The sequence below is a fragment of the Bubalus kerabau genome, chromosome 15 (assembly GCF_029407905.1).
Source record: "Bubalus kerabau isolate K-KA32 ecotype Philippines breed swamp buffalo chromosome 15, PCC_UOA_SB_1v2, whole genome shotgun sequence".
NCBI lineage: Eukaryota > Metazoa > Chordata > Mammalia > Artiodactyla > Bovidae > Bubalus > Bubalus kerabau.
The window spans coordinates 45013190-45039123 of NC_073638.1; the positions used below are offsets into that span (position 1 = coordinate 45013190).

The window sequence follows — 25934 nt, forward strand, 5'->3', positions numbered from 1 at the left end:
TCCCTGCATTGGGAGCATGGTTTCTGAGCCATTTAACCACCAGTTCAGTTCAGTTCAGTCACTCAGTCGTGTCCGACTCTTTGCAACCCCATGAATCACAGCACGCCAGGCCTCCCTGTCCATCACCAACTCCCAGAGTTCACTCAGACTCACGTCCATGGAGTCAGTGATGCCATCCAGCCATCTCATCCTCTGTTGTCCCCTTCTCCTCCTGCCCCCAATCCCTCCCAGCATCAGAGTCTTTTCCAGTGAGTCAACTCTTCACATGAGGTGGCTAAAGGAAAGTCCCCTAACCCCATATTTTCTTAATGAGGACATATCTGTGATTTTTTTAATTATTATTTTAATTGGAGGATAATTACTTTACAATATTGTGATGGTTTTTGCCTTACATCAACATGAGTCAGCCATGGGTACACTTGTGTCCCCCCATTCTGAACCCCCCTCCCACCTCCCTCTCCACCCTATCCCTCTGGGTTGGCCCACAGCATTGGCTTTGGATTCCCTGCTTCATGTATACAACTTGCATTGGTCATCTCTTTTACATAAAAATATGAAACGCTTCACAAATTTGTGTGTCAGCCTTGCACAGAAGCCATGCTAATCTTCTCTGTTTCGTTCCAGGTTTAGTATATGTGCTGCCGAAGCAAGCACCGTATCTGTGATTTCTTTTCTTCTCACTTTCTAGTTCCCTGGGTGGTGAAAGCAAGCATCCATGATTTCCCCTCAGGTAAGAGACCTTGGCGCCTCCCTTCTCTCCAGCCCGCCTGGCCACCAGCGTCACTGTGACTGCCGCAGCCCCACAGATCGTGGGCCTCCCACAGCATTGACCAGAGGTTGGTCATTCATAGATGTATCTGGCCCAGAGTACAGGGTTTGGACTGAGTCTCCCTTCTCTTTATAAAGAGAGAAACAGGATTTAAGAGCCAATTCCAAGTTTGTCAGCTATGTCTGGCTTCACAATTGAGGCCCTCTTCCTCTCCTGGGAACCCTCTACTGCCACAGGCCAGCTTTCCCTTGTTTCCCGCCCCGCAAGAACAAGCTACAGTCATTTAGGAATCCCTCCCTGACGCCCTTGTCTGCCTGGAGCCACGCGGGCACTTACAAGGGGCAGTCTGACAGCATCCCACATGGTGACCAGGTGCCCTCACTTCATGCTGTTTCCTCTTCAGGGGGAGTTCAAGCACTCAGGCTCCATGAGCCTCCCTTCTTCCATGGGCTTATTTACCACTTCTTTTGTATTATTAGAAAAGGTCCGTCACCTAACTCACAAGCTACCCTGCCTCCTGCGGCACCCCGCGGACTACCACTTGGTACCACCGCAGCCGGTAGACTTGCTTCACTTGAATCACCACCTTCTTCCAGCCCGAGTGCCTGTGAGAGGAGATGGGCAGCTGCTTCCAGCGTGGGGCACAGCCACAGGATGGGGGCCCCCATCCAGGTCTGCGATCAGCCTCACACGACTGTCCCGGGAACCTTCCATCCCCACAGCCCTTCACAGACTCCTGACTTGCACACCTGCTCTCAGCATCTCTCACACTGCCCCTGATTTGTGAACAGGTGAGGACCCTTACCCAGTGTTCATGAAAAGAAACTGAGGCTGATAAAGTTGAAGTGACAGAGTCAGACAACTGCAGAGACAGAGCCTGCACTAGACTCAGCTTAAGCCCAGCCATCCTTGCAACGGCCCTGCTTTGGGACGAATTCCACACTGCTCTGGTGCTGTGCCACCCTTCCCACCCCACAGTTGATCCCTTGTTCATTCATTATTTTCCATGGTCATGTGCAAGTCTTCACTGAGCGCCATCTTTTTGCCAGACTCTCAGTTCGGCTCTGGAGACACCAAAGCAAATAAAACAACCCGTGATTTCTAGCATAGGGTTTACGAAGGGTGTGCCGCTGTCCTCAGTACAAGGTGATAAGCACTGCGACATACGTGAGAACTGTGTTCAGAGGGAACAAAGAGAAGGGAGTGATTTCCTAGAGCTATCAGGGAAGGCTTAACTAAGGATTAGACACTTACGCTGGGTCTTAAAAGAACCAGAAGATATTTAGGGAAACAGAAGGGAAGGCTTTCCATTCAGAGGGACTGGCATGAACAAGGGATCAGAAAGGCTGCGCAGAGGGATAGTCAGGGCAAAGGGGGCAGTCATGAATCTGGTGCTTTGACAGGGGGAATTGAGTGGAGATTACCTTAAATTACAGCCTGAGTTCGAGTTGTAAAGGGTCTTATGTTGGTGCTAAAAATGTTAGACTCTATCTTGTAGCCAACAGATGGGAACTGTTGCCCTTCTAGCACAGGGGGGAAAGAAGACCTGTACTAAAGAAAAACTACTCTGACAGAAGAGAAGATGCATAGATGTCAGAGCCCAAATAAAATATGCTGAGGACTACAAGGGTGACAACAAGGAAAAAGTAGTTTCAAAAAACATTGTGTCCACAGATTCAATAAGATTTGATGACCAATAATGCTTAAAATGGAGGAAAGAAAAAGTCACACACATATGCAAATAACTTCCAGGTACCTGACTCAAGTGATTGCGTAGATAAAAGCTAATAGGTTTTTACCCCTAGTGCCACCCAGGAAGCTCAAACCATAATAATAGTTGACATTTAGTCCTTACTCTGGGCCAAACCCTTTATGTGCATATAATCCTTTCAGTAAACCTGAGAAATTGGTCTTATTCTTAACCCTAATTTTACAGATGAAGAGACCAAAGCTCAGTGATCAATTTCTTTGCTCCAGTAAGTGGCCTAATAGAGATTCCAAGCCAGGACTGTCTGAAATCAGAACTTGGTGCTCCTAACCACTACACTATACTGCCTCTGCATGTGCTCTTGGCCCAAAAAAGAAATATCATAGCAGAAGCAGATGTGGGGAGGGTGTAAGGGGTACAGATGAATTAAGTTTGTATCAGGTAACTTTAGAGATACTTGTGGGATGTCCAGCTACAGATGTCTAGGGATTAGGAAAACAGCCAGGGGTGATGTGATTTGAGAGGTGGCAGATATGAGTGAGGATGAGGGTTGCAGCCTTGGAAAAGGCTATTTTCAGAGAAAAAGGAGCAAAGGGAGAGAGAAGCTGAGGAAAGGTTGAAGGAGTGAGCAGAAGGGGTGGGGGAGAAGCAGGACAGAGCATGGAAGCTGGGGAGAGAGCTTGAAAGTGAAAGTGAAGTTGCGCAGTCGTGTCCGATTCTCTGCGACCCCATGGACCGCAGCCTACCAGGCTCCTCCATCCATGGGATTTTCCAGGCAAGAGTACTTAGGTTTCAAGAAAAAGGATGGTCAATAATGTAAAATGCTGGACAAAATCTAGTCCTGTAAGAATGGGGAAAGAGGTCTTTTGATTTGGCCATTGGCAGCTCGTGGGTAATCTCAGTAAGTCAAGATTCCATGGTCTGATGGCTCAAGAAGGAGAATAAACAGGAGCGGACAAAGAAGCCACAAGAGAGAGAGACTTCCCTTTCTGAAGAATGGTCTCCAAGTACCATGGCTAGTCTCTGGGCTGCTGATGCTCCTGGCTTCAGGATTCACGGATGTAGACTAATACACCAGCATGATCCTGACAGTCATTTATTTCTCAGCCTTAGTCTTCGAAGGGACTGTATTAAAATCATGTAGTAGGCCCTCTTTCTTATTCTCACAGCCATCACTTCTTATAAATGTTTCGGGTAATATAGTTTTCTTTGACAGCTTGCCAAGAAACATCACACACCTTTTAATTCACACAGCAGAATCCTCTTTCCCTTTGTCTTTACAAATAAAATGCCCAAATACCACCTAAAAATATATTCTGCCATTTTTTTCCTAGACATTAATTGACCTTAACAAAGAGATTTCTTGCCTTCAAGGTGGAGAGAAGTCCAACAAGTTACTACAGCTCAGCATCGTCATCCTTGCCTCTGAAGCTGCCAGGTCCTTGTGCGTCCCTCTCTCCATGAACGCTGTGGACAGCGCTGTGGCTTCCCTTCTCAGGAGGCCAGGATTCCTGCTGGTACGCTCTCCACCCACCGTCTCTCTCCTCTCTCACAGTGCTCATGGGGGACTGGGGAGTTGGCAGCCTGTGGGAAAGACTCTAGTTGTCACCTGGTGGCTTGGTAAGGGGGCCTCTAGTGCAGCTGCTGGAACAATGGGAGGTTAGAATCTCCAGGATGCTCAGGGACCCTCTGTAGACAGTTTTAAGGACCTTCTTTTGAGATTGGAATAGTCCTTTATAAAAGCACTTTTTTTGGATTTTCAGAAGCATCCCACTCCAGATAGGAAATAAGGAAAAGGATCTTCCTTTTATATTATCAGGGTTCAGTTTCCTTTCTCCTTGCTTCCAGAATCATATCACTACTGATTGAAGCATAGAGTAGGGCAGGCAACTCTATGGCTTCAAAAGATCTATTTCATCCTATTTGGAAAGGTAGACTATAGTCAATAAATCATGCATTCATTATTCCTCCTCAATTCTCAAAAGACTTATTATTAACATATGTAAATTTTGTATGTTAATAATTGAGGTTTCCCAGGTGGCACAGTGGTAAAAGAATCCACCTTCCAATGCAGGAGACGCAAGAGATGCAGGTTCTATCCCTGGGTCAGCTTACTGGAGCTGGGAGCAGGGAGGGATGGGGAGTTATGGTTTAAAAATTATATAGTTTCAGTTTTGCAAGATGAAAAAGAGTTATGGAGAAGGATGGTGATATTGGTTGCACAATAATAATGTATTTAGTACCACTGAACTATACACTTGAAATGGTTAGGATGGTAAGTTTTATGTTATGTGTATTTTACTACATTTTTTTAATTGGAGAAAAAGAACAGAAGACACCATGATGTTCTCAGAGTTGACCCCTTAAAATGATTAAGTTTTTGTCATCTCCTCAGACTTTTTATACCTGGATCATTCTCCCTCACTATAAATTCTTTCTCAGGAATCTCTTCAGCCCTAAGCAAATAGACGTCTGCTAATTCCATCCCATCCCTGTTCAAACATCCCTGGAAGAGTCTGAAACCACTTGGACTCAAGCTGAAACTCGTTCCTACATAAGAAAATTAACTATGTCCTATAGATAGTCCATACACCATAATTATTGGGGCTAATTTCTGTGTTACACATAAGATTCTGGGCACAAGATCAAAAAGTAAGAAGAAACAAGTAAGAAATAAGCTCCTAATGCTTGTTGAAGCTTGATTAAGAGCCAATGAAAAAAATGTTTCTGTTTCAGGGAGGGTGTCTGGCTCCTCAAACAAAGTCCTGGAGGTGCCCAACGAGTCCAGGTCCTCAGCCCTGTCAGACCAGAAACTCAACTGTGTCAAGCTTTTCTCAGTGAGGAGGCTCCCAGAAACGAGTCCCAGGATCAACGGAAGGATATATAAACACAAAGGTGGGTGTTTTAATGCAGGGCTGGGCAGTTCACTTCTAGTGAACAGAATATGTGATATGGGATATGTACATCCAGTCTTCCCAACTTCTGCTGCCAAACTTTTTTGAAGGACAACAGAAACTAGGCATCACCCTCCGGGGCAACCCCGTCACCCTTCCAGTAAGCAGAACGCTCTGATGCCAAGCAGGGTAGCAAACACTAGAGTTGAGCCCTGCTCTCTGACTTCCCTTCTCTCAGGTCCCATGAATACCCATCTCATGTTAACAGTCTGTCTTCAGGATAGACTGTAATACAATGACTCAGGGCATAGATTTCTTAACCATAGTGGTGCTACGCATAATATACTGCACCCTAAACAATGTGATCAGATTTGGGTATTCCCTAATATCCACCATCATCTATTTATAAGCAATGTCCTGGATTGTAATGAGACTAGCCCAGTGCCTGCATATAGTAGACATTCAATGATGGTTAATAAAGTGCCACCTGTTACAGAAAGCTAGTCTCGCTCATTATGCATCAATTCAGGTCATCCTTGGGAGTTCTAGGGCCATATGAATTTGCCCCTGTAGACAATCAACACACATAGTAGGCATTCTAGTTTTCTTAGAATAATATTTCTTTGAACAATATACATTAACAAAAGTGGAATAAGGAAGATTTGAACTATTGTTACACGACTGTATTGTTCTCAGGTGTTGGCATCCTGAAAACCCATTCCAACAAGACTGTGGTTCCAAATTGTTTTGAATGAAATCAAATTGACTTGAAACAAGATTATGAACATGACAATGTAGTTGAAATAATGTTTTCTCAAAAATAAGTATTTTGAACCACTGCTGTTTATCAATAATTTTAATACACTCTGGAGCATTTTATATATCTTTTCACATCTTGAAAAAGTTTTTTTTTTTTTCCTAACTTAAGGGGTAGGGGAGGCTGACTTGCTTTTATGCCACTAATTCCTGCCCAGCTCATAATTTAAATATCCAGAATAAGAGCTCTAACATGATGTATTGCAAGGGGCTAGTAGGGCTTTTCTTTTTGATGGGATATGGGTGCTCTTTAGGCTCTTCTTAGATTTCTCTCTTCATTTAATCAACAAACATTTGTAAGTGGCTCTATCTGCATCAGGTATCTAGTCACAAGGGATACTTCAGTGAGCAAAATGGACAAAAATCTAGTGGAGATGGGGAGGCAGATAATAAAGAAGTAAAAATATATATATATATAGCAGTTGGTAATAAATGAGTGAAATAAATCAAGGATGAGCGATAGTGAATGCCAAATAGAAGGATGTTTGCAATTTAAAAAAATCTATGGTCCAGGGAAAACTGATAAGGAGAAATCTGAGAAAAGATCTGAAGGTGGTAAGGGTGAAGGCTAGGTAGATATCTGGAGACTAAAGCATTCTAGCCACAGAGAATGGCAAGTGATAAAGACCTGAGGTGGGAGCATGTCTGAGACATACTGAAACCCACCAGAAGGTCAGTATGCCAGGAGAGGCATGAACACAGGGAGATCAGAGAAGCTGGGTGGGAAGGCAGCTTGTGTGGGACCTTATGGGCTAGTGGAAAGACATTGGGTTTTCCTCCAAGTGAAAAGACATCAAGTGGAGAAGCAGGGCCTCAACCCATTTAAACAAGTACTCTCTTGCTCCTATGTTGAAACTAGACTGCTGGGAGAAGGCATGGGACAAAGCAAGATCAGCTGGGAGACTATTGCAATAACCAGGGTAAAACACTGACATCTGAGTAGAAGCAGTGGACATGGTGAGAAGTAGACAGACATTGAACTAAGAGCCGACACGACTTCCAGAGAGATTGAATTAAGGTATGAAAGGAGAAGTAAAAAATAACCCCAGTGGTTTTGGCCTGAGCAACTCAAAGTACAATGCTGCCATTTCCTGAAATGAGATGTTTTGAACAATGTACACAAACCAACATGGCCAAGAAAGGATCTAAACTATTTACATATTGATCTCAGGTATTCTCCTCCTGAGATGACTTCCTTAGATGGCTATAAGGCACAGGATTCTGGGGGAGAATTGTGACTTTGTATCTGATAACGTTAAGTCTGAATTGCCTATTGCCACTCAAGAGGAAATATCAAGTAGACAGTTGAATATATGAACATGGAGTTCAGGGGGAAAGATCTAGCCTGCATATGTAGAATAAGCATATGGTTGATATTTAAACTGTCATAGGACAAGATTGGAGAAGGCAATGGCACCCCACTCCAGTACTCTTGCCTGGAAAATCCCATAGATGGAGGACCTGGTGGGCTGCAGTCCGTGGGGTCGCTAAGAGTTGGACACGACTGAGCGACTTCACTTTCACTTTTCACTATTATGCACTGGAGAAGGAAATGGCAACCCACTCCAGTGTTCTTGCCTGGAGAATCCCAGGGACGGGGGAGCCTGGTGGGCTGCCGTCTATGGGGTCACACAGAGTCGGACACGACTGAAGCGACTTAGCAGCAGCAGCAGCAGCAGGACAAGATAGCCATAATATAAAGGAAGCTGAGATTTGAGTTCTGGAGCACTTCGATGTTTACAGGGGGGTAGAAACGAGAAGGAACTGATGGAGAACTGATCATTAGGTTTTGCACCATTGGCATATTGAAATCTCAACAATGGTGGCGAGAGTGAAAGCTTTTTTGGAGTAGACTCAAGAAAGAATTGGATAGACAGATTTGAAGATGACATGTACAGGTAACTCCTTCAAGAAATTTTATTGTAACTGGAAACTCAGAAATGGAATAGCATCTCAATGTAGGTATGGAAGTCAAGAGAAGGTTTTATGACTTTTTAAATTTTTATTTATTTATTTTTGGCTATGTTGGGTCTTTATTGATGCCTATGGGTTTTCTCTAGTTTCAGAGAGTGGGAGCTACTCTTTATTGGGGTGCACAGGGTTCTTGTTGCGTGGCTTCTCTTGTTGCTGAGCACGGGCTCTAGGCATGGGCTTTAGGCATGGGCTTCAGCAATTGCAGCATGCGAACACAGTATTTGTAGCTTGAGGGCTCTAGAGGTGTGTCCCCTGAATTGGCAGGTGGATTCTCAACCACTGGACCGCCAACATTTTTTAACATGAGAAAAATTACAGAACACATGTACTCTGCCAGGAATTGTCAAGCAGAGAGAAGGAACTGATATTGAAAGGAAAAGATGGAAGAATTGCTGGGGCAATGTTCCTTAGCAGATCAGAGGGGAAGAGAACTTAGATGGGACTATGGCAGGTGATACACAGTAACAGGAGGGAAGGCAGAGGAAAAAGATGCCTTTCTACACTTCTATCCCATCTGAGTTCTCTTCCACAATGGAAGAAGCTTACACTTGCTATTCATCAAACTGCAGGCTCTGAAACACTGAAATCTCAGTACTAATGACCCAATTACAGTCCTTTCTCCAAAAGCATCATTTGACATTTCTGGGCTTCAGTTTGGCAGCTGAAAAATGGAAGGTTTCTTTAAATTTGAAGTCAGGAATTGAGTTTAAGTTTGTATGGCTCACGAACAAAATGTTATGCATTGACTGTATCATGGGTTGCCGTGGTATAGGGGAAAGACCTACATTCATGAACATGGCCTTGTGTCTTAGCTTTGTGACCATGCACAAGACATGGAATCTCTTGGAGGTTCTTTTTTCCAAACTAAAGTGGTCATAAAAGTATCACAATAATTTCAGAGGGATATCTTCCACTGTGGGAAGTGCTTTGTAAACCCTGCAGTTCCATGAGAAAGAATGTTCTATCATGATTCTCAGAATGGAAGCTTTAGCCTGGTTTGTTCCATCTTCACTTGTTATTGCTTCCAAAAAAGGAAAAAAAACAGAAATTGCTGATTGTATTCAACTAGGAGACAGGAATGCCTTCTTCCATATCTTTCTTTGGGACATTTTCCCGTTCTCCCTTGCTGGAGACCAGCCTTTCTCCTAATATAGGTCTGAGGCTCCCAGCCCAGGCAGGCAGCCGCACCTGCCTGTGTAGGTGGAACTCCACCCCTGGAAGCTTCATTTGCTGTCCTGGTTACTCCCTATTGTCTCCACAGCCCAAGCTGTGAGCTCACAATTACACACTACCTTCTGGAGGCTCTACCCCAGCCCCGGCACAGCAGATGCTGTTTGGGAAGAGTTGGAGCAACTGCTATAAACACTGGGGGGAACTCAACTAGCATCACTGGTGAAGCTCTGCCCACAAAGCTGCTCAGGGAGGATTCTTCTGGGTGTGGGAGGGACAACGGGCACAGGACTCCTCAAGCTAGTCTCCTTTTTTGAAATGTTTTTATTTTCTCTCTCTATATATATATATTTTTAACTGAAGTATATAGTTGATATACAATGTTGTGCTAATCTCTGCAATACAGCAAAGTGATTCAGTTTTACATATATGCATTCTTTTTTTATATTCTTTTCCAATTATGGTTTATCATAGGATATTGAATATAGTTTTCTGTGCTATATGCTAAGACCTCATTGTTTACCCATTTTACATATAAATGCTTACATCTGCTAACCCCAACCTCCCACTCCATCCTACCCCCAACTCCCTCCCGCTTGGCAACCACATATCTGTTCTCTATGTCCATGATTGTTTCTATTTCATGACACTGTCTCAAGCTATTCTTTTGATTCCTCCCAAAGATAACTGTTCTTGGCAAATTCTGGTCACTCCCAGGGTCTCAAGCCTTTTGTCTTTATAAAGTCTTATCCCATCAGGACTGTGTCACTCCCAAATTGCCAGGAGCTTGCCAAAAGTTTTTCATGCCACATTTCTGTTCTACAAGTCCAGGTTGAAACATTCCAGAAAGCAAAGCATTACTATTGCTTTATGTCCATTTGCAGGGCTCAGTGTTGAATTCTGATCAGGTAGCATAAATATTGTTGCTGTTTGGTTGTTCAGTCATATCCAACTCTTTAGCGACTCCATGGACTATAGCCCACCGGACTCCTCTGTCCAGGGGATTTCCCAGGCAAGAATACTGGAATGGGTTGCCATTTCCTTTGCCAGGCGATCTTCCTCACCCAGTGATTGAACCCAGACCTCCTGCTTGGCAGGTGGATTCTTTACCACAGCTCCACCAGGGAAGCCCAGCATCAATATACTTTAGTTTAAAATCCTTGAAGAGGAAAACCAAGGAAGCTCCAATTCAAGTAATATTCTGCCTAGGTCATGGTTGATTGCTTGCGTTCTCCATCTGTGTTCTCTTATAAATTTCACCCTAATTGACTAAATTTGCCTGCCAAGGTCCTTTGTTCAGGATGACACTTTTGGACAATGCACAGAGGACAGGAGAGAGCCAGGGTGCAGAAGTGGTGGAGTGGGTGAGCTGCTCACGTGGCCTAGCAGAGACAACAAGTTGAAGTTGTGGCCAGGCAGAAGGAGGCTGCTAAGATTTAAAAAAGATACCCATACTTAGAGCAAGGAGAACATCAAGATCAGAGGGCAGTGCCACTTCCTGCCTTCTCTTATCCAAATTACAGGAAATACAGTCTTAAGTAAATCTAAGTATAAATGAACAAGTCCTAAGAGACTTGTGGACAAAGATCCACATAGTCAAGGCTATGGTCTTTCCGGTACTCACATACAAATATGAGAGCTGCACAATAAAGAAGGCAGAGCGCTGAAGAATTGATGCTTTTGAACTGTGGTGCTGGAGAAGACTCTTCAGAGTGCTTGGAAAGCAAGGAGATCAAGCCAGTTAATCTTAAAAGAAATCAACCCTGAATACTTTTTGGAAGGACTGAAGCTGAAACTCCAATACTTTGGCCAGCTGACTCATTGGAAAAGACCCTAATGCTGGGAAAGATTGAAGACAGAAGAAGAGGGAGACAGAGGATGAGATGGTTGGATGGCATCACTGATTCAGTGGACATTAACTTGGGCAAACTTTGGGAGATGATCAGTGACAGGGAAGCCTGGCATGCTGCAGTACATGAAGTCGCAAGGAGTCGAACACAACTTGGCAACTGAATAACAAGAGAAAAAACCAATAGTTTATTCAGTGTATTAGTTTCCCACTGCTGCTGGAACAAATTACCACAAATCTACTGGCTTTAAGCAGCACAAGTTTATCCTCCTACAGTTCTTTTTTTAAATACTCATTTGGCCGCGTTGGGTCTTAGCTGCAGCACACAGGACCTTCACTGAGGCCTGCGGGCTCAGTAGCTGCGATGTGTGGGCTCGACCATTGTGGCACGTGGGCTCTTGAGCACGTGACCTCTCTAGCTGCAGTGCTCAGGTGTAGTTGCCCCATGGCTTGTGGGATCGTAACAGCATCCCCTGTGTTGAAAGGCAGATTCTTTTTTTTTCTTACTTCAATAATAGAACTATTTTATTAAACATATGAACGTACTTATTTTATACAACACATATTTCTTTCTTTCCTCTGCCCCAGGAAGCCAGCGCTCTAGAACCCCATGTTTATAAAAACACACTTTGGCAGCTACTATGGCAAGGTGAAAAAAGTGCAATTCTGAAAGTAACAACACATAACCAAAGTGGGGAACAAAAAAAGGCAGAGTTGAGTGGGCCCAGTGCTGCTCATCTTTTCTCAAGAGGAAACAATTTAAGACTAGAAACTCTTGAGCATTATTTAAGCAGTACTGCCCAACTCTCTTGGTAGCATCTCTCTTTCAATTCCATTTATCTTGATGTTGTAACTAACTAATCTGTTACTTCTTTAAGAAATTCTGCCCTGGTTTATATCCTTTTCAGTGGCCCATATCCCTTTGAGCTTCAAAAACACAGAAGTCGCTCAGTTGTGTCCGACTCTTTGCAACCCCATGGATTGTAGCCCACCAGGCTCCTCGGTCCATGGGATTTTCCAGGCATGAATACTGGAGTGGGTTGCTGTTTCCTTCTCCAGAAAGGCAGATTCTTAACCACTCTGCTACCAGGGAAGTCCCTCCCTTACAGTTCTAGAAGCCAGGGTTATAAAATCAGTTTCACTGGGCTTAAGTCAAGATATCAGTAGAGATGCTTCCTTCAAAGGGCTCAAGGGGAAAATCCTTTCCCTTTCCCTTTTCATCTTCTAGTGGTGCCTGTGTTCTTTGATTTCTGGCCCATTCCTCCATCTTCAAAATATGTCACTTCAGTTGCTGCTTCTGGCATCACATCACCTTCTTATCTGTCCCTTCCTATGTCCTTCTATTTAAAATATACATATATATTTATTTATTTGCCTGTGCTGGGTCTTAGTTGTGGCATACGAGATCTTTTAGTTGTGACATGCAGGACCCTGGTTGCAGGATGTGGGACCTAATTCCCTGACCAGGGATCAAACCCAAACCTGCATTGGAAGCATGGAGTCTAAGCCAATGAACCACCAGGGAATTCCCTCCTGTATCCTTCTTATAAAGAATATCATGATTATGTGGGCCCATGAGACAGTCCAGGACAGTCTTAACCCAAAATCTTTAACTTCACTGCAGCTATAAGGCAGCATTAGGCAGGATTGGGATGTGGTACATTTGGGTGATTCTTACTGAGCCTACCACAATTTAAGCTTAAAATGGCCAGAGTTGCTCATTTGTTCAAAGGATAAAATAGAAATAAATCATTCCCAAAGTTAAAAGCTAATGAAAAGCCCACAACAAGCTGGTGATTTAAGAAGCACATACTCCAAACATCAACTTAGTCAGAGCACTGGTTTACCCCAGGGAATTCTCAGCAATGAGAGAGGCTCAGTACTGTTATATAGGCTCAGATAGTGACAACAGATGTTCATTCTTTCTTTCTTTTTTTTTCAGCAAACACTTGCTGAGGGGCTTCTCTTTACTGGGCTCTCTTACCAAGCTGGGGATGTGGGAGTGAGACATGTGCTCATGGTCTAGTTCAGGAAATGAGTAGAAGATGAACCAAAATCTGGCCACACACAAGCATCTGAGGGACATGTATAAAGTGTGTAGAAGAGCTGAGGAGATAAGGGAATCATCACCCTCTTGAAATTACTGGGAGCCCAGATAAATGCCTGCCTTTGTGGCTCAGACAGTAAAGAATTTGCCTGCAATGCAGGAGACCCTGGTTTGATCCCTGGGTTTGGAAGACCCCCTGGAGAAAGGAATAGCTACCATTCTTACCTGGAGAGGAGCTTGGCGGGCTATAGTCCATAGAGTTGCAAAGAGTCAGACACGACTGGGTGACTAACACTTTCACTTTCATCCTGCCCCAAGATTAAGGAAAGCAAGATGTGCCATCTGGCCCTCTAGTCACACAGAGGGACCATGATATGCAGGGAACATGACAAGAGAGTATAGAGGATAAAGGCAAAATACTAAGAAAGCCATAGAACAAAGTGAGGCATCTTTAGATTCCAAAGTCAATAAAGACTTTTAATTGAATCAAAGGGAAAAAATGAAGTTCATTCATTCATGCATACAATAAATCCTAGGCACTGTTCTAGGAGTTAAAGCAAAGTAAATCCTATCCTCATGGAGCTTATATCCTAGCAGGAAGAGAAAGACAGTAGGCTAGTAGGTAAAATACGTAGTTTATCATCTGGTGATACATCTTACAGAGACAAATTAAGCAAGCAAGGCATACAGAGTACTTTCGGAAAGGATTGGTTCTTTCTTCAGTATTTCTGGAGCATCTACCGTGCATTGTATTTATAAGTATATACTCTGTGTCAGGCAGTGTGCTAAATGCTACGGGGCAGAGATGAATGCATTCACTCCTCTGTTAAATATTTATTAAATGTTATCTACGTGACAGTCACTGTGCTAAGCCCTGGGGACACAAAATCTCTGCCACAGTGGGATTTCCAGACTAATGTGAGTCAGACATTTAACAATTAAATACTCAGAAATAGCAGCTACAAACCAAAGTAACAGCTATGAATAGAATGTAATATGTACATCTCCTTAAATTGGGGCATTGGAACAGGCATCTCTAAGGAAGTAATATTGGAACTGAGACCCAAATAAGAGTAAAAGATACAAACAGTTGTTATAAACTATTGAAATTAGAGAACTATGGCATTGTCACAGGAGATGGGCAACTAGACCAATGTAAGAGAACAGGGAGGCCAGAACCGGACTCATAAATAGGTAACAACTGATACAGGACAGCAGTGGCATTGCAGGTTAGTGATCAGGTGCGAGCAACACAATAAGTGTTACCAAGACAACGCATAATCCATATAGAAAAAATTGAACTGGATCCCTACTTCACATCGTACACAGAAATCAATTCTGGGTGACTGAAAAACTTGAAAAAACTTTAAGTCTTGCCAGAGAAAATATAGAATATCTTGACCTTGGGTAGAAATAGATAATTGTGGGCAGGACTTCCCTGGTGGCTCAGACGGTTAAGCATCTGTCTACAATATGGGAGACCCGGGTTCGATCCCTGGGTAGGGGAGTTCCCTGGAGAAGGAAATGGCAATCTACTCCAGTACTATTGCCTGGAAAATCTCATGGACAGAGGTGCCTGGTAGGCTACAGTCCATGGGGTCACAAAGAGTCGGACATGACTGAGTGATCTTCACGGTAATCACTGTGGGCAGGAATCCCTTAGAAGAAATGGAGTAGCCATCATGGTCAACAGAAGAGTCCGAAATGCAGTACTTGGATGCAATCTCAAAAGCGACAGAATGATCTCTGTTCATTTCCAAGGCAAACCATTCAGTATCATGGTAATCCAAGCCTATGCCCCAACCAGTAACGTTGAAGAAGCTGAAGTTGAAAGGTTGAACTGTTCTAGGAATAAATAAATCACAAAAAGCACTAACCATAAAGGGAAAAAGATTGAAGATTGATACATTTGACCACATTAGGAGGACAAACTTCTATCCAAAGATGGAGGGAGAAAGAAAAAACACTATGGAAGAAAAGAAGGAAGAGTAGTTACCAACTAGGAGGAAACATTTGTAACGGATATAATTGGCAAAGAAGCAATCTCTAAAATATATGTGACTCCTAAAAATCGGTGAGAAAAAGACAACTCAGTACAAAGATGGGCAAAAGTCATAAGCAGGCACTTTTTTTTTTTTCCAAAGAAAGAAACTCCATGAGAAGAACGTAAGATGTTCAACCTCCTTAGTAATTAGGTAATGAAATTAGTTCACAAGCCATCATTTTACAATTAGTAGATTGCCAGAAAAGTGTCTAACAGTGATATCCTGGCACCTGCAGGTGGTGGGGTGGAGGGCTTCCATTATGCGTGTGCCTGTGGTGGTGTGTGGGGCCGGGAGTGGAGTCCATTTCTTGGCTTCTCTGTCTTACTCAGGCCGGGAGGCAGGGATTCACCCTTGCCACTGGCGATGGGAGAATTGATGCGGGAGGGGATCACCAAAGTTCTGAAATTTGCTGTGAAGTCCCTCCAAAGCTATCTACGCCTGCCATTCTGCACTCTCTTTGGGCTTGTGTTGGGTACCTATCATCTCTCCCAACAGAGAATGAATGAATGCTTTGTTCTCTTTAATTCAATCACCGCCCGCCCCGTCCAAACACCTGGTCAAGGACTACGCTCAGAGTAGGAGCTCATTATGGATGTCTGCTGTATATATTTCTGTGCTTTCTGAATTGGAGTGGATTCCCATTTCTTTGACCAGCAGAGCCTTCCTCCAGCCTTGCCACAGGTGTAAACAAGCAAGTAGAGGAAGTTCTCCACCAGAGCTGCTCAGCGTGTCCGGTGAGAGGACCAGGATGCAGAGGCAGCCACGTAATAAACAAGGGATGTTAAACGAGGAGCGAGGTAGCCCCCAGATCCCAGCGCAGGGCCTCAGCTCCGCCCTGGAAGCCCCTGGATTGGGGTCCTGGGGACAGGGCTGGAGCAGAGCCGGAATCCCGTGAGAAAGAAGCTTCGGAACCCTGGCCCTCACGGTGGGGACGACGGAGGGGCCCACCGCCCATCCTGGGTGCCCGTTTCCAGGCCTAGCTCCTGTCGGAGTCCTCCCGGCCTCCCAGACAGCGCCCCTTCGGCATGTTCAGCGGCTGGTTCCGGGTGGGTTCCCAGTAGCGGGGGGCCTGGCAGGAAGCGGCCAGAGAAGCCAGGGCGGGAGCTGGGCAGAGTCCCCCGGACCCCCACAGGCCTTGAGGAGCCCGGGGACGGTGTTATCCCGGCCGGCCTGGGAGGGGCCGGCACTGGGCGGGGCGGAGCCTGAGAAGGCCCGGTGTGGGGCGGGGATCTCCCAGCGTGAGAAGAGGGCCGGGAGGACCTTTCCCAAATCCACCCGCCGGTGGGCCTCTCGCTGGAGGGGTGGCAGGGTTGAGGGCGGATGCGGGAGCCCCGCGGAGTCCCTGGCAGGTGAATGCCAAGGCCTCACTGGCCTGCCTCGAAGGGTGTGGGTGTATCCGGGGTGCTAAGGTAATGGAGTATCCCAAATGAGCTGTTTCGGAATTCAGTTGGGGCCCTCGCTTGGTGGCAGGGAGAGTGCCTTTTCCACTCGGGTTTGTGTAGGAGAGTATAAGGCACAAGCTTGATTCAGTGGCCAAAGAATGGAGAAGAGGGAACTAAGTTCACAGATCAACTCCTTGCCCACCTGGCAGTATGTATTTAAAGAGTAACAAGGATAAAATGCATTAGTCTATGGGGAAGGGGCAGGGCTTTTTATGAGGGAGTGGGATGCTACCCCCTTTTTATCCATTTTTGGTCCTAATGTCTGGTCCTGGCTACCAATGCTGTTCTGTGCTTAGTCGCTCAGTAATGTCCTACTCTTTGCGACCCCATGGACTATAGTCCACTAGGCTCCTCTGTCCATGAGGATTCTCCAGGAAAGAGTACTGTAGTGGGTTGCCATGCAGTCCTCCAGGGGAACTTCCCAACCCAGGAATCAAACCCAGTCTCTCACATTGCAGGCAGATTCTTTACTCTTTGAGCCACCAGGGAAGCCCTAGAATACTGGAGTGGGCAGCCTATCCCTTCTCCAGGGGATCTTCCTGACCCAGGAATCAAACAGTGATCTCCTCACTGCAGGTGGATTCTTTACCAGCTGAGCTACCAGGGAAGCCCAGCTACTAATAGGTGTGTCATTTATGCTCATATAGTAAAATGAGGACTCAGGGTCTGCTGGAGGTCAGATTCATTGCCATTGTGGCCTCAACTGGTTCCATCTGTTTTTTTCTTTTTTCCTTTTGTGTGTGCATATAACTTCCTTTATCTCTGAACCCTTCAACTTAAAGATTTATGTCCACTCCTGCTAAGGGTGGGTGGGGTGGGAGTTGGCAGGTTGTGAGCAAGGACACTCTTGCTAAGGGTGGGAGTTGGTGGATTCTGAGCAAAGACCTGGAGCAGCTCTGGCACCAGGGGTACTCACCCCACCCCTACCTCTGCCTTAGCCAGACATGGAAGGAGGGAGTAGGGGAGGGGAGCCCTATACCTCTTAGATGTCAACAGCTAATCCCCCCTCTTTAGCTCTGTCCCTGAGGATTGAGGCCTTCATTCCAAATTGTGTATTAGAAGCACCCCCTCCACCTCAAGGGAGAGACTTCCAGGGCTTGCACCCTAGACTGTAGCCAAGATAGAGACAGATGGGCTTGAAAGGTCTGGTGACATTAGCACTTCTGGGCCATCTGGCTGGGAGTTTAGAACCTCCCAGCTGGCCCCTCCCCACACTCCAGGTCCACCCGAGGCTCAGCCTGCCTTCCGTTCTGGTACCTTTACCTCTGCCTAGCTTCTTTCAGGCACAGTCCAGCTTCACACGTGCCTTTGGTGTGGAGAGGATTCCGCCATGCCTGAGGGCTGTCCTGCCCATGGCAGGCAGGACCTGAGGGGCCTGCTCACACTATGTCCAGGAGGACCCGTCCCTGCTCTTCGCTATCACTGTTATTGGGATCACTGTGCTCCTGTTTGCCCTGAAGAGCAAGAACGTGATGAAGAGTCGTCACATCACCTTACAGAACTCTGATACCAAGTACCCGCTGCCTTTGATTGAGAAAGAGGTGATGGGGCAGCCCTCCCCCTCTGCTGTCAGGGATGGGGGTGGGGTGATGCAAGAGGAAGACAAGGTGTGGGGCCTGTGGTGGCTGGGGAGGCCAGGGCAGTGGGGTGGGCCCTCGTGGCCTCTGGTTTGCTCCCCAGAGCACACACGTCTGTGTATGCGTGTGGAGAGCTCCTTTCTCAGGCATCTGAGCTGCCCAGCAAGACTTCCAGAAAGCTGACAGAGCCTGTCTCTACTTGATCAGCAAATCAGCCACAACACTCGGAGGTTCCGCTTTGGACTGCCCTCCCTGGACCATGCCTTAGGGCTTCCTGTAGGTGAGTGGGGTTTTGTCACCACCGGGACCTGGGTATTGCGGGCACCCTGCTCCCGTCAGAAACTCGGCTGAGGTGCAGAGGTTACCCTGCTACCTTGCTTGAGCCACATAAGCTCAGAGAGGTGGGGAGATGGGCTTGGGGACAGTCCATTCCCTTTCTCATTGTTCCATTTGGGCTGACACAAAACTGATACTGTAATAAGCATTGAAAAGAAGCACCTCTAGAGTCAGAATGTCTAAGATCCCATTGTCAGCTCCTTGCTGGGCAACTGTAGGCAAGTCCCTCACCTCTCTGAGCCTCTGTCTATAAAATGGGGTTTCCCAGGCCTGTCTGCTACTGGTGGTATTGTGAGAAGTGACGGATGGATGTGAAATTCAAACTGTAAAGTGCTGTGCACTTGGGAGGGATGGGAGGAATTGATGTTCCCCTACTGTAGGGAGAAAGGCCCTGAATGTTTGGAGAGGCAGGAGGAAGCTGGTGTCCTCCCCCCACCCCACTACATGGATTCTCAGCAGGGGCTTCAGACCCATGCACACACAGAGGTACCCATTGTGGGTACGAGCCTGAACAGTCCTAGAGTTCCGAGTTAATGCCATTTCTAATCTGTACCACCAGGCTTCCCAGGTGGCACAGCGGTAAAGAAGCCACCTGCCAATGCAGGAGATGCAGGTTTGATCCCTGGGTCAGGAAGATCCCTTGGAGTAGGAAATGGCAACCCACTCCAGTATTCTTGCCTGGAAAATTCCATGGACAGAGGAGCTTGGCGGGCTACAGTCCATAGGGTCACACAGAATCGGACATGACTGAGCAACTGAGCACAGCAACGCCAATCTGTACCACCACCAGATGGCTGAGTCAGTCTTAGTCTCTGCCAGGCCCAGAGCCTGAAACTTTGTACAAACTGCTAGTGCTGTTTGCCTTCCTGGTGGAGGTCCTCATCCAGAGCCTGCTTGTCCTGTGCGCAGGGGACAGAACCTTGACGTCACCTCTTCAAGTGAGGAAATGACCCACGAGGCAGCCAGCCTGGCCCCTGAGCCTCCTTGCTGCTTCCTCTCTTCTTCAGCCCTAAGAGCTGAGTGTCAGCTTGCTTTCCAGCCCGCTGCCTGGCCTCTGAGGCCAGTCCTATTGGCAAGAAAACTAAAGAATGAAAACCTTAGAGAAGTAGACTTTCTTAGAAACCACCGTGACCCATTGTCCTCAGCCCTGGTGTGGGCAGTGCACAGTTAGTGGGAAAAGTAGTTTAGAGGCTTCTGGGAGAGTCGGCTACGAAGACTCAGAGTGCTCATGCATCCCAGCTCTGCTGAAATGAAGCTGGTTAGAGATGGGGGCTTGGGACCAGTTGTGCAGACCCATTTTCTCTGAGGTTGCCACCACGCCAGGCCCAGGTTGTCTGCATCTGAAAGAGCCTTTCTGAGGTTTCCAGCATCAAATGAGTTCTCAGCAGGAAGCTGCTGCAGGTGTTTATTCCTGGGCATCCCTGGTGTCCAACCAGGCCATAGCCAGAGACATTGAGCCTGTCCTTTTTAAAATTTTATTGAAGTAAAGTTGATTTACAATGTTCTGTTAATTTCAAAGTGACACAGTTTTATATCTTCTTCTTCTTCATGTTCTTTCGCATGATGGTTTATCACAGGATATTAAGTATAGTTTGCTGTGCTATACAGTTAAGACCTTGTTGTCTATCCATCCTAAGCCTGTTCTTTCTTAACCCATAGTCAGGCTTCAGGGCCCCTCAAAGACATTGGTTTATCCCCCCTCCATCCTTTTCCTCCTTCCCTTCTCCTTCTCCCTGGATCTCTGCTTCTGTCTGCATATGTTCTCCGTCTGTCCTGTGCACACACAGCTTCTCCTCCCTCAGATACTCTGGCACAGAACTTCCTCTTGCCATCTCTTGATTGCAGCTCTTGACCTCACCACTACTGCCTTAGTCACTTAAGTCTCCCAGGTTGGATCCAACAGAAACCTGAGTGGCCCAGCTCATCATGTGATGTTGGATCCATAGGACTCTGGCCACCGTGGTCCGCTCATGTCTACCCTTGAGAGGCAGAATTACATGGTTCAAAACTTCACTCTGCCCTTCAGCAGAGCCATAGGCCAGGGAGACACAGTGCTTCTGCTGGAACTCATGGTCTATGGATATGTAAATCCTGAGGCTGCACATACCTGTGAGCCCAGGCCTGCTCCATCCCAGGCAGCAGGATACAGATGAGGGAGCTGTGATTCATTCGTAGACCCCAGTGATAAAGGAAGAAATGACTTTATTAAGGCAGCATGTTTTGCTTTAAAAAGGAAACACTTTTCTGTAATTTTTAATACTCAGCCTCCAACTTTAGTTAGCTCTTCCTGCTCCACAGAGTACTTGGACACAGTAAGCACACAACAGTAGGTTTCTGGTCAGTGAAACTCACAACTACACTATGACGGAGTCAGGGCAGGTGTATGGGGTGAAGTTGTTCAGGGTTGCACATGTGATAAGGGCAGGCCTAGGATCCAGGCATCCTGGACTTGGACTCCACTCCTTCTTGGTCCTCCCATGCACCCTGCCACACTATGCACCTCCTCACCCCTCGAAGTTCAACCCTTTACAGCAGGAGTCCCCAGCCATGATCAGGTACTGGTCCATGGCCTGTTAGGACCCGGGCTGCACAGCAGGTGAGCGGTAGGCCAGCGAGTGGAACTTTATCTATATTTACAGCTGCTCCCCATCGCTCACACTATTGCCTGAGCTCCGCCTCCTGTCAGATCAGCAGTGGCATTAGATTCCCATAGGAGCCCAAATCCTAGCCCTAAAGTCACGGTGGAACATCCTGAGATTGCCACAAAATGGAAATAATGTGCTTGAATCATCCCCAGACCACTCTCCTGCCCCGGTCTGTGGAAAATTTGTCTTCCACGAAACCGGTCCCTGGTCCCTGGGGCCGCTGCTTTAGAGAAACCCTTGGTCCTGTTTAGGCTGGCCCTACTCAGTCTTAACATTTGGTGTCTTTTCTGTAGGTAACTATGTTCATCTCTTGGCCGAAATTGACGGGGTTCTGGTGGTCAGGGCTTACACGCCTGTGTCCAGTGATGACGACCTAGGCTTTGTGGACTTAATCATCAAGGTAAAGGATGCCGGCCACGTCCAGCTGCCTCGCTGTCACAAGCCTGTTCAGGGTAGTGGGTGGAGAAGGGGTGCATGCCTGGACAGGGCTCCCTGGCAGTGCATTTAACAGTGGAGCTGTTTCCTAGGGAAGTCTTCAGGGGTTGCTGAGAGCAACCATGAGCACAGTGGATTTGCTCCTCACAGTTTCTGGTAGCAAATATATTCCTGAGTTGTATGTGGCTGCGGTCTCGGGTCTAAAGGTGTGAAAACTGTGCTGCTTTATTTTTCAGATCTACTTCAAAAATGTACATCCTAATCACCCAGAAGGGGGGAAGATGACTCAGTACTTGGAGAACATGAAAATTGGGGACACCATCCTTTTTCAAGGGCCATCTGGGTGCCTGTTCTATCATGGGTCAGGTACTGGGAGCTTCACACTAGGCCTCCAGCTGGGAGGAATATCCCCACTCTTGTTGCATCATTCTAGAAAACTCTTAAGATTTGAGTCACATGCTCTTGTCCTTGAAGTCTTCATACATTCATTCACATACCCACTTTATGAGAGTATAAGGTTCATGAAGGTGAGACGGTGATTTGGTATTTCCTCATCACTGTATCTCCAGCACAATGCCTGATACACAAAAGGCTCTTGGCTATTGCTGAAAAAATGGATAAAGGGTTGATGGATGGAAGGAATGCACACTCATCCACTTACTCACACACTCGTCACTTACTCATTCACTAGCATGGGTGAGAGCGCTCTGTGAGGCTCCATGTTAACTTCAGCGTGCCTTCCTCCTTCCTCAGGAGAAAAGATAGAGTTATTCCCCAAGAATGCCCCAGCTCTATTCCCGCTTTGGGCCCTGGTGGGCCAGGGCTGGCTGAGGAGGCCCAAGATGATGTTTGTACAAGTTGTAGACATAAGAAGTACCCTCTTGTGATTTCAGGGAAGTTTGTATTCAAGCCATACAAAACGAGTGAGCCTGAAACTAAACTGGTGCATCACCTGGGAATGATTGCTGGGGGCACAGGTAAGAGGGAGCTGGGGGCTTCATCCAGGGTGAACCCTGAGACCTCTCTCACTTTGGAGTCATGGTCCTGGAAGAGGCAATGGAAGAGATTCTTTCCCTGGCTGTTTGAAATGGGGATACAAAGTCAATGACAGTTCTTGACTCTGACCCTGGATGCCCTGCTCCCCTTAACCAACATGGGGGCTACACCAGGGGCCCCTGGAGCTTCTAAGGTGAGTTTGGGGGGCAGGCTGGGCTGGCCCACACATGGGCTCCCAAGGGCTCCTGGATCCTATTCAAGCCTGATGCTCCCTATCCCTTGAAAATGAATGCCTGAAAGAGGAGAACAATCATGTGATGCGAACTACTACACGTCAGGCACCATAATGGGCATTTTTAAAAAAACTGCCACATTTACTTGTCATTGGTTCTGTCTTACAAACGAAGACACTAAAAAGCTCAGTGAGGGAGCTGGATGGAACATGCAGTCCAGTTTCAAAGCTGATACTGCCATGTGAAAATGAGAAGGGCTTTTGATGGACTATTGCATTAGAAGAGAAAACCAAGATGAAGGGTAGTTCTGCACTTTGAGTTTTGGGCACAGAAGTGAGAAAAGTAATTGAGATCAAGGCAACCTGTGAAGCTGCTGCAGAGCAGGGACTGTGGGCATCAGGGGGAGGGGAAGCCAGCCTGCCTGCTCTCTGTGTTCCAGGGATCACGCCCATGCTGCAGCTCATCCGCTGCATTGCCAGGAAGCCTAGTGACAAGACCGTGATGTCCCTCATCTTCGCCAACCAGGTCAGTTCTGCTGAGTCAGCCCTGAGCAGGGAAATAATGTCCCACTGTTTGCGGCCCCTCCCTGCTCACCGAGCTCATGCTGATCTGTGCCTGCAGCTGTGGAAGGGCTTACTGGGCTCAAGCAGGGCTGCTGGCAGCCAGAGAAACTGAGTCTAGGCCTGTTTTTCCTTTTTTTTTTTTTGTTTGTTTTTTTTAACTGTGTCTCCCCAACCAACCATAAGCACTAAGCTTTCTTTCTTTAATACATAGTTCTGTGCTTTTCCCCAATATAAAATCATAGATGCCTTTAGTGGAAATTTTGGGAAATACAGAAGCATATAAATAATTCACTTCATTTTCTTGTCTTTGTCCTATACGTGCTGTATAGTCACAATTAGTTTTTCATTTTTTTCCACTCAACATTACCTCACAGGCATTTTCTTCTCATTATTACTCTTTGTAAATATTTTTATCAGTCTATATCAAGTTGTACCATCATTTACTAAATCTTTTCCAGGCTATTCTCAGTTTTCATGGTTATAAATGATACAGTGATGAATAACTGGGCCTAGGCTTGATCACAGTTGGATTATTTTCTTAAACAGAATCCTAGACGTGAGATTGTTAGGACAAGGATTGTGACGAGTTTTAAGGTCCAGGACTCGTGTGCAGCAAATCTCTGAGCCTGCAACAGATCTTCTGGCTTTGCTGACTCTCCCTAGCGGGGGCTACAGCCTCTGTCTTCCTCTGTGGTAGCTCTCCAGTGCTGTAGATTACATATAGTGTCATACCTCACTGCCTTAGCCCCTCGCATTCCCTGCAGGAAATCCCGGGTCCTTTGAGTTTGCCTTGCCTGGCACTCAGGGTGGATGCAGGAGCTGGGCCGGGATGCCCAGTGCTCAGACACAGCCTTCCAGGTGGAGGGCAGTCACCCACCGCTTCCCTCCACCAGAGGGTGTTTGTTGTGCCGGAGCCTCAGCAGAACTTGTTGCCCCAGAGTCTGCAGGGAGCACTCAAGCTAGAACTGGAAGACTGGCACAGGAGTGTGTGGACCCACGTGCTTAGTGTGGGGGACAAGTAGGATGCCCTGGAGGAGCTCGGCTCATGCTGCTTTTCTTTTTTTTTTTCCTAGACAGAGGAGGATATCTTGATGAGAAACGAGCTTGAAGAAGTTGCCAGAACTCATCCAACACAGTTCAACCTGTGGTACACACTGGACAGGCCTCCTGTTGGTATGGTCCCCTTTTGTCCCCACCAGGGGTCAGCTCCAACCTTGGACCCAGCCAGGAGCCAGTCCCTGGGGTGGTTGATTGGTTGTGAGCTTGGTGGCTGAAACCTTGGGCTATGTTCCTACTGGGAAATGAAGGAATTTGAGGGAGAGACGATTTGGGCTGACTTGTTTGTAAGGGCAGGAGAGAGTAGGTGTCCGCATCTCAGCGGCACTCCACACACTGCCCTGTGACATCAGAGGGATCCCTGGGTCACGTTGAACACCCACTCCACACAGCATCCCACAGAGTCATCACTCACTGCATCCAGTATGGCCACTTACCCCTTCACCTGGCACCGTTCACCTCACCTAGGACAGCAGTCCTCACAAGTTGAACTGCAGACAGCGGCTGCAGCCCTAGCCAGCACCCAGCTGCCGCAGTGCACACCGCACCCCACAGACCACTCCACAGAGTCCTCACACTGCTGGCAGGCTGCCTCTCCCACACAGCAGTTATGCCTGCCTTGTCATAGAGCTCTCTGGCCAGCAGAGGGCGCCACCCAACTGAGCCGGCTCCCAAACACCACCGCGTCCTCTGCCGGGCACAGTTCCCGCTCTCTGCCTGGATTCACACTACACATGGGTGCATCTGTCTCACTGTGCTGTTCACCCTGTCAGTGCTTACAGCCGGCAGACACCAGCCAAGGACTCAGAATCCCAGCAGTGAGCCTGGGATCTGGGGTAAATACTTATGAGGGCTGCCTGGACACACCCACATCCTCTACTCTCTCAAGTTTCTGCAGAAACCAGTAGCACAGATGTCTAAGCTTTGGCCAACAAAGCTCCCAGGCTTAAGGGAGGGAGGGTAGAAGGCCTGGGGTCAAGGATGCAAACTGGCTCCTCCAACAGTTTTTTTTTTATGCTTAACCTCAGACTGGAAGTACAGCTCAGGCTTCATTACCAAGGACATGATCAAGGAGCACCTCCCTCCACCTGGAAAGTCCACACTCATCCTGGTGTGTGGTCCACTGCCCCTGATCCAGGCAGCTGCGCACCCTAACCTGAAGAAACTGGGTTATACCAAGGACATGATTTTCACCTACTAAAGCCTCTCTTGCTCTTTCCAAATTTGCCCGGTCCTGTTCATGGTTCACAGTGAGCTCAGCTTCACCACGTTAAACTGGGAAGTTTCCAAAGACCCTTGTCATGTACCCTCGGGTACCCTGGCACTCTTCTTTTCATGTGGTTCGAGAGGCAGGAGATAAAGGGGCTTCTGGGGCCTCC

General features: G+C 46.9%; 1 protein-coding gene and 1 non-coding gene across 2 annotated transcripts; one reads left to right on the forward strand and one right to left on the reverse strand.

The window, feature by feature from the left end:
• Positions 1-547: 547 nt before the first annotated feature.
• On the reverse strand, positions 548-654 carry LOC129629383 (U6 spliceosomal RNA). Its single transcript, XR_008703215.1, has one exon. It is a non-coding gene; the product is annotated as a U6 spliceosomal RNA (small nuclear RNA).
• Positions 655-16297: 15643 nt separating this feature from the next.
• Positions 16298-25756, forward strand: LOC129627750 (NADH-cytochrome b5 reductase 2). Its single transcript, XM_055547279.1, has 9 exons — positions 16298-16318; positions 18109-18255; positions 18499-18571; positions 21566-21672; positions 21944-22073; positions 22601-22684; positions 23376-23461; positions 24573-24672; positions 25584-25756. The coding sequence occupies exons 1-9, from the start codon at positions 16298-16300 to the stop codon at positions 25754-25756; spliced, it is 921 nt and encodes a 306-aa protein (XP_055403254.1).
• The last annotated feature ends 178 nt before the right edge of the window (positions 25757-25934 follow it).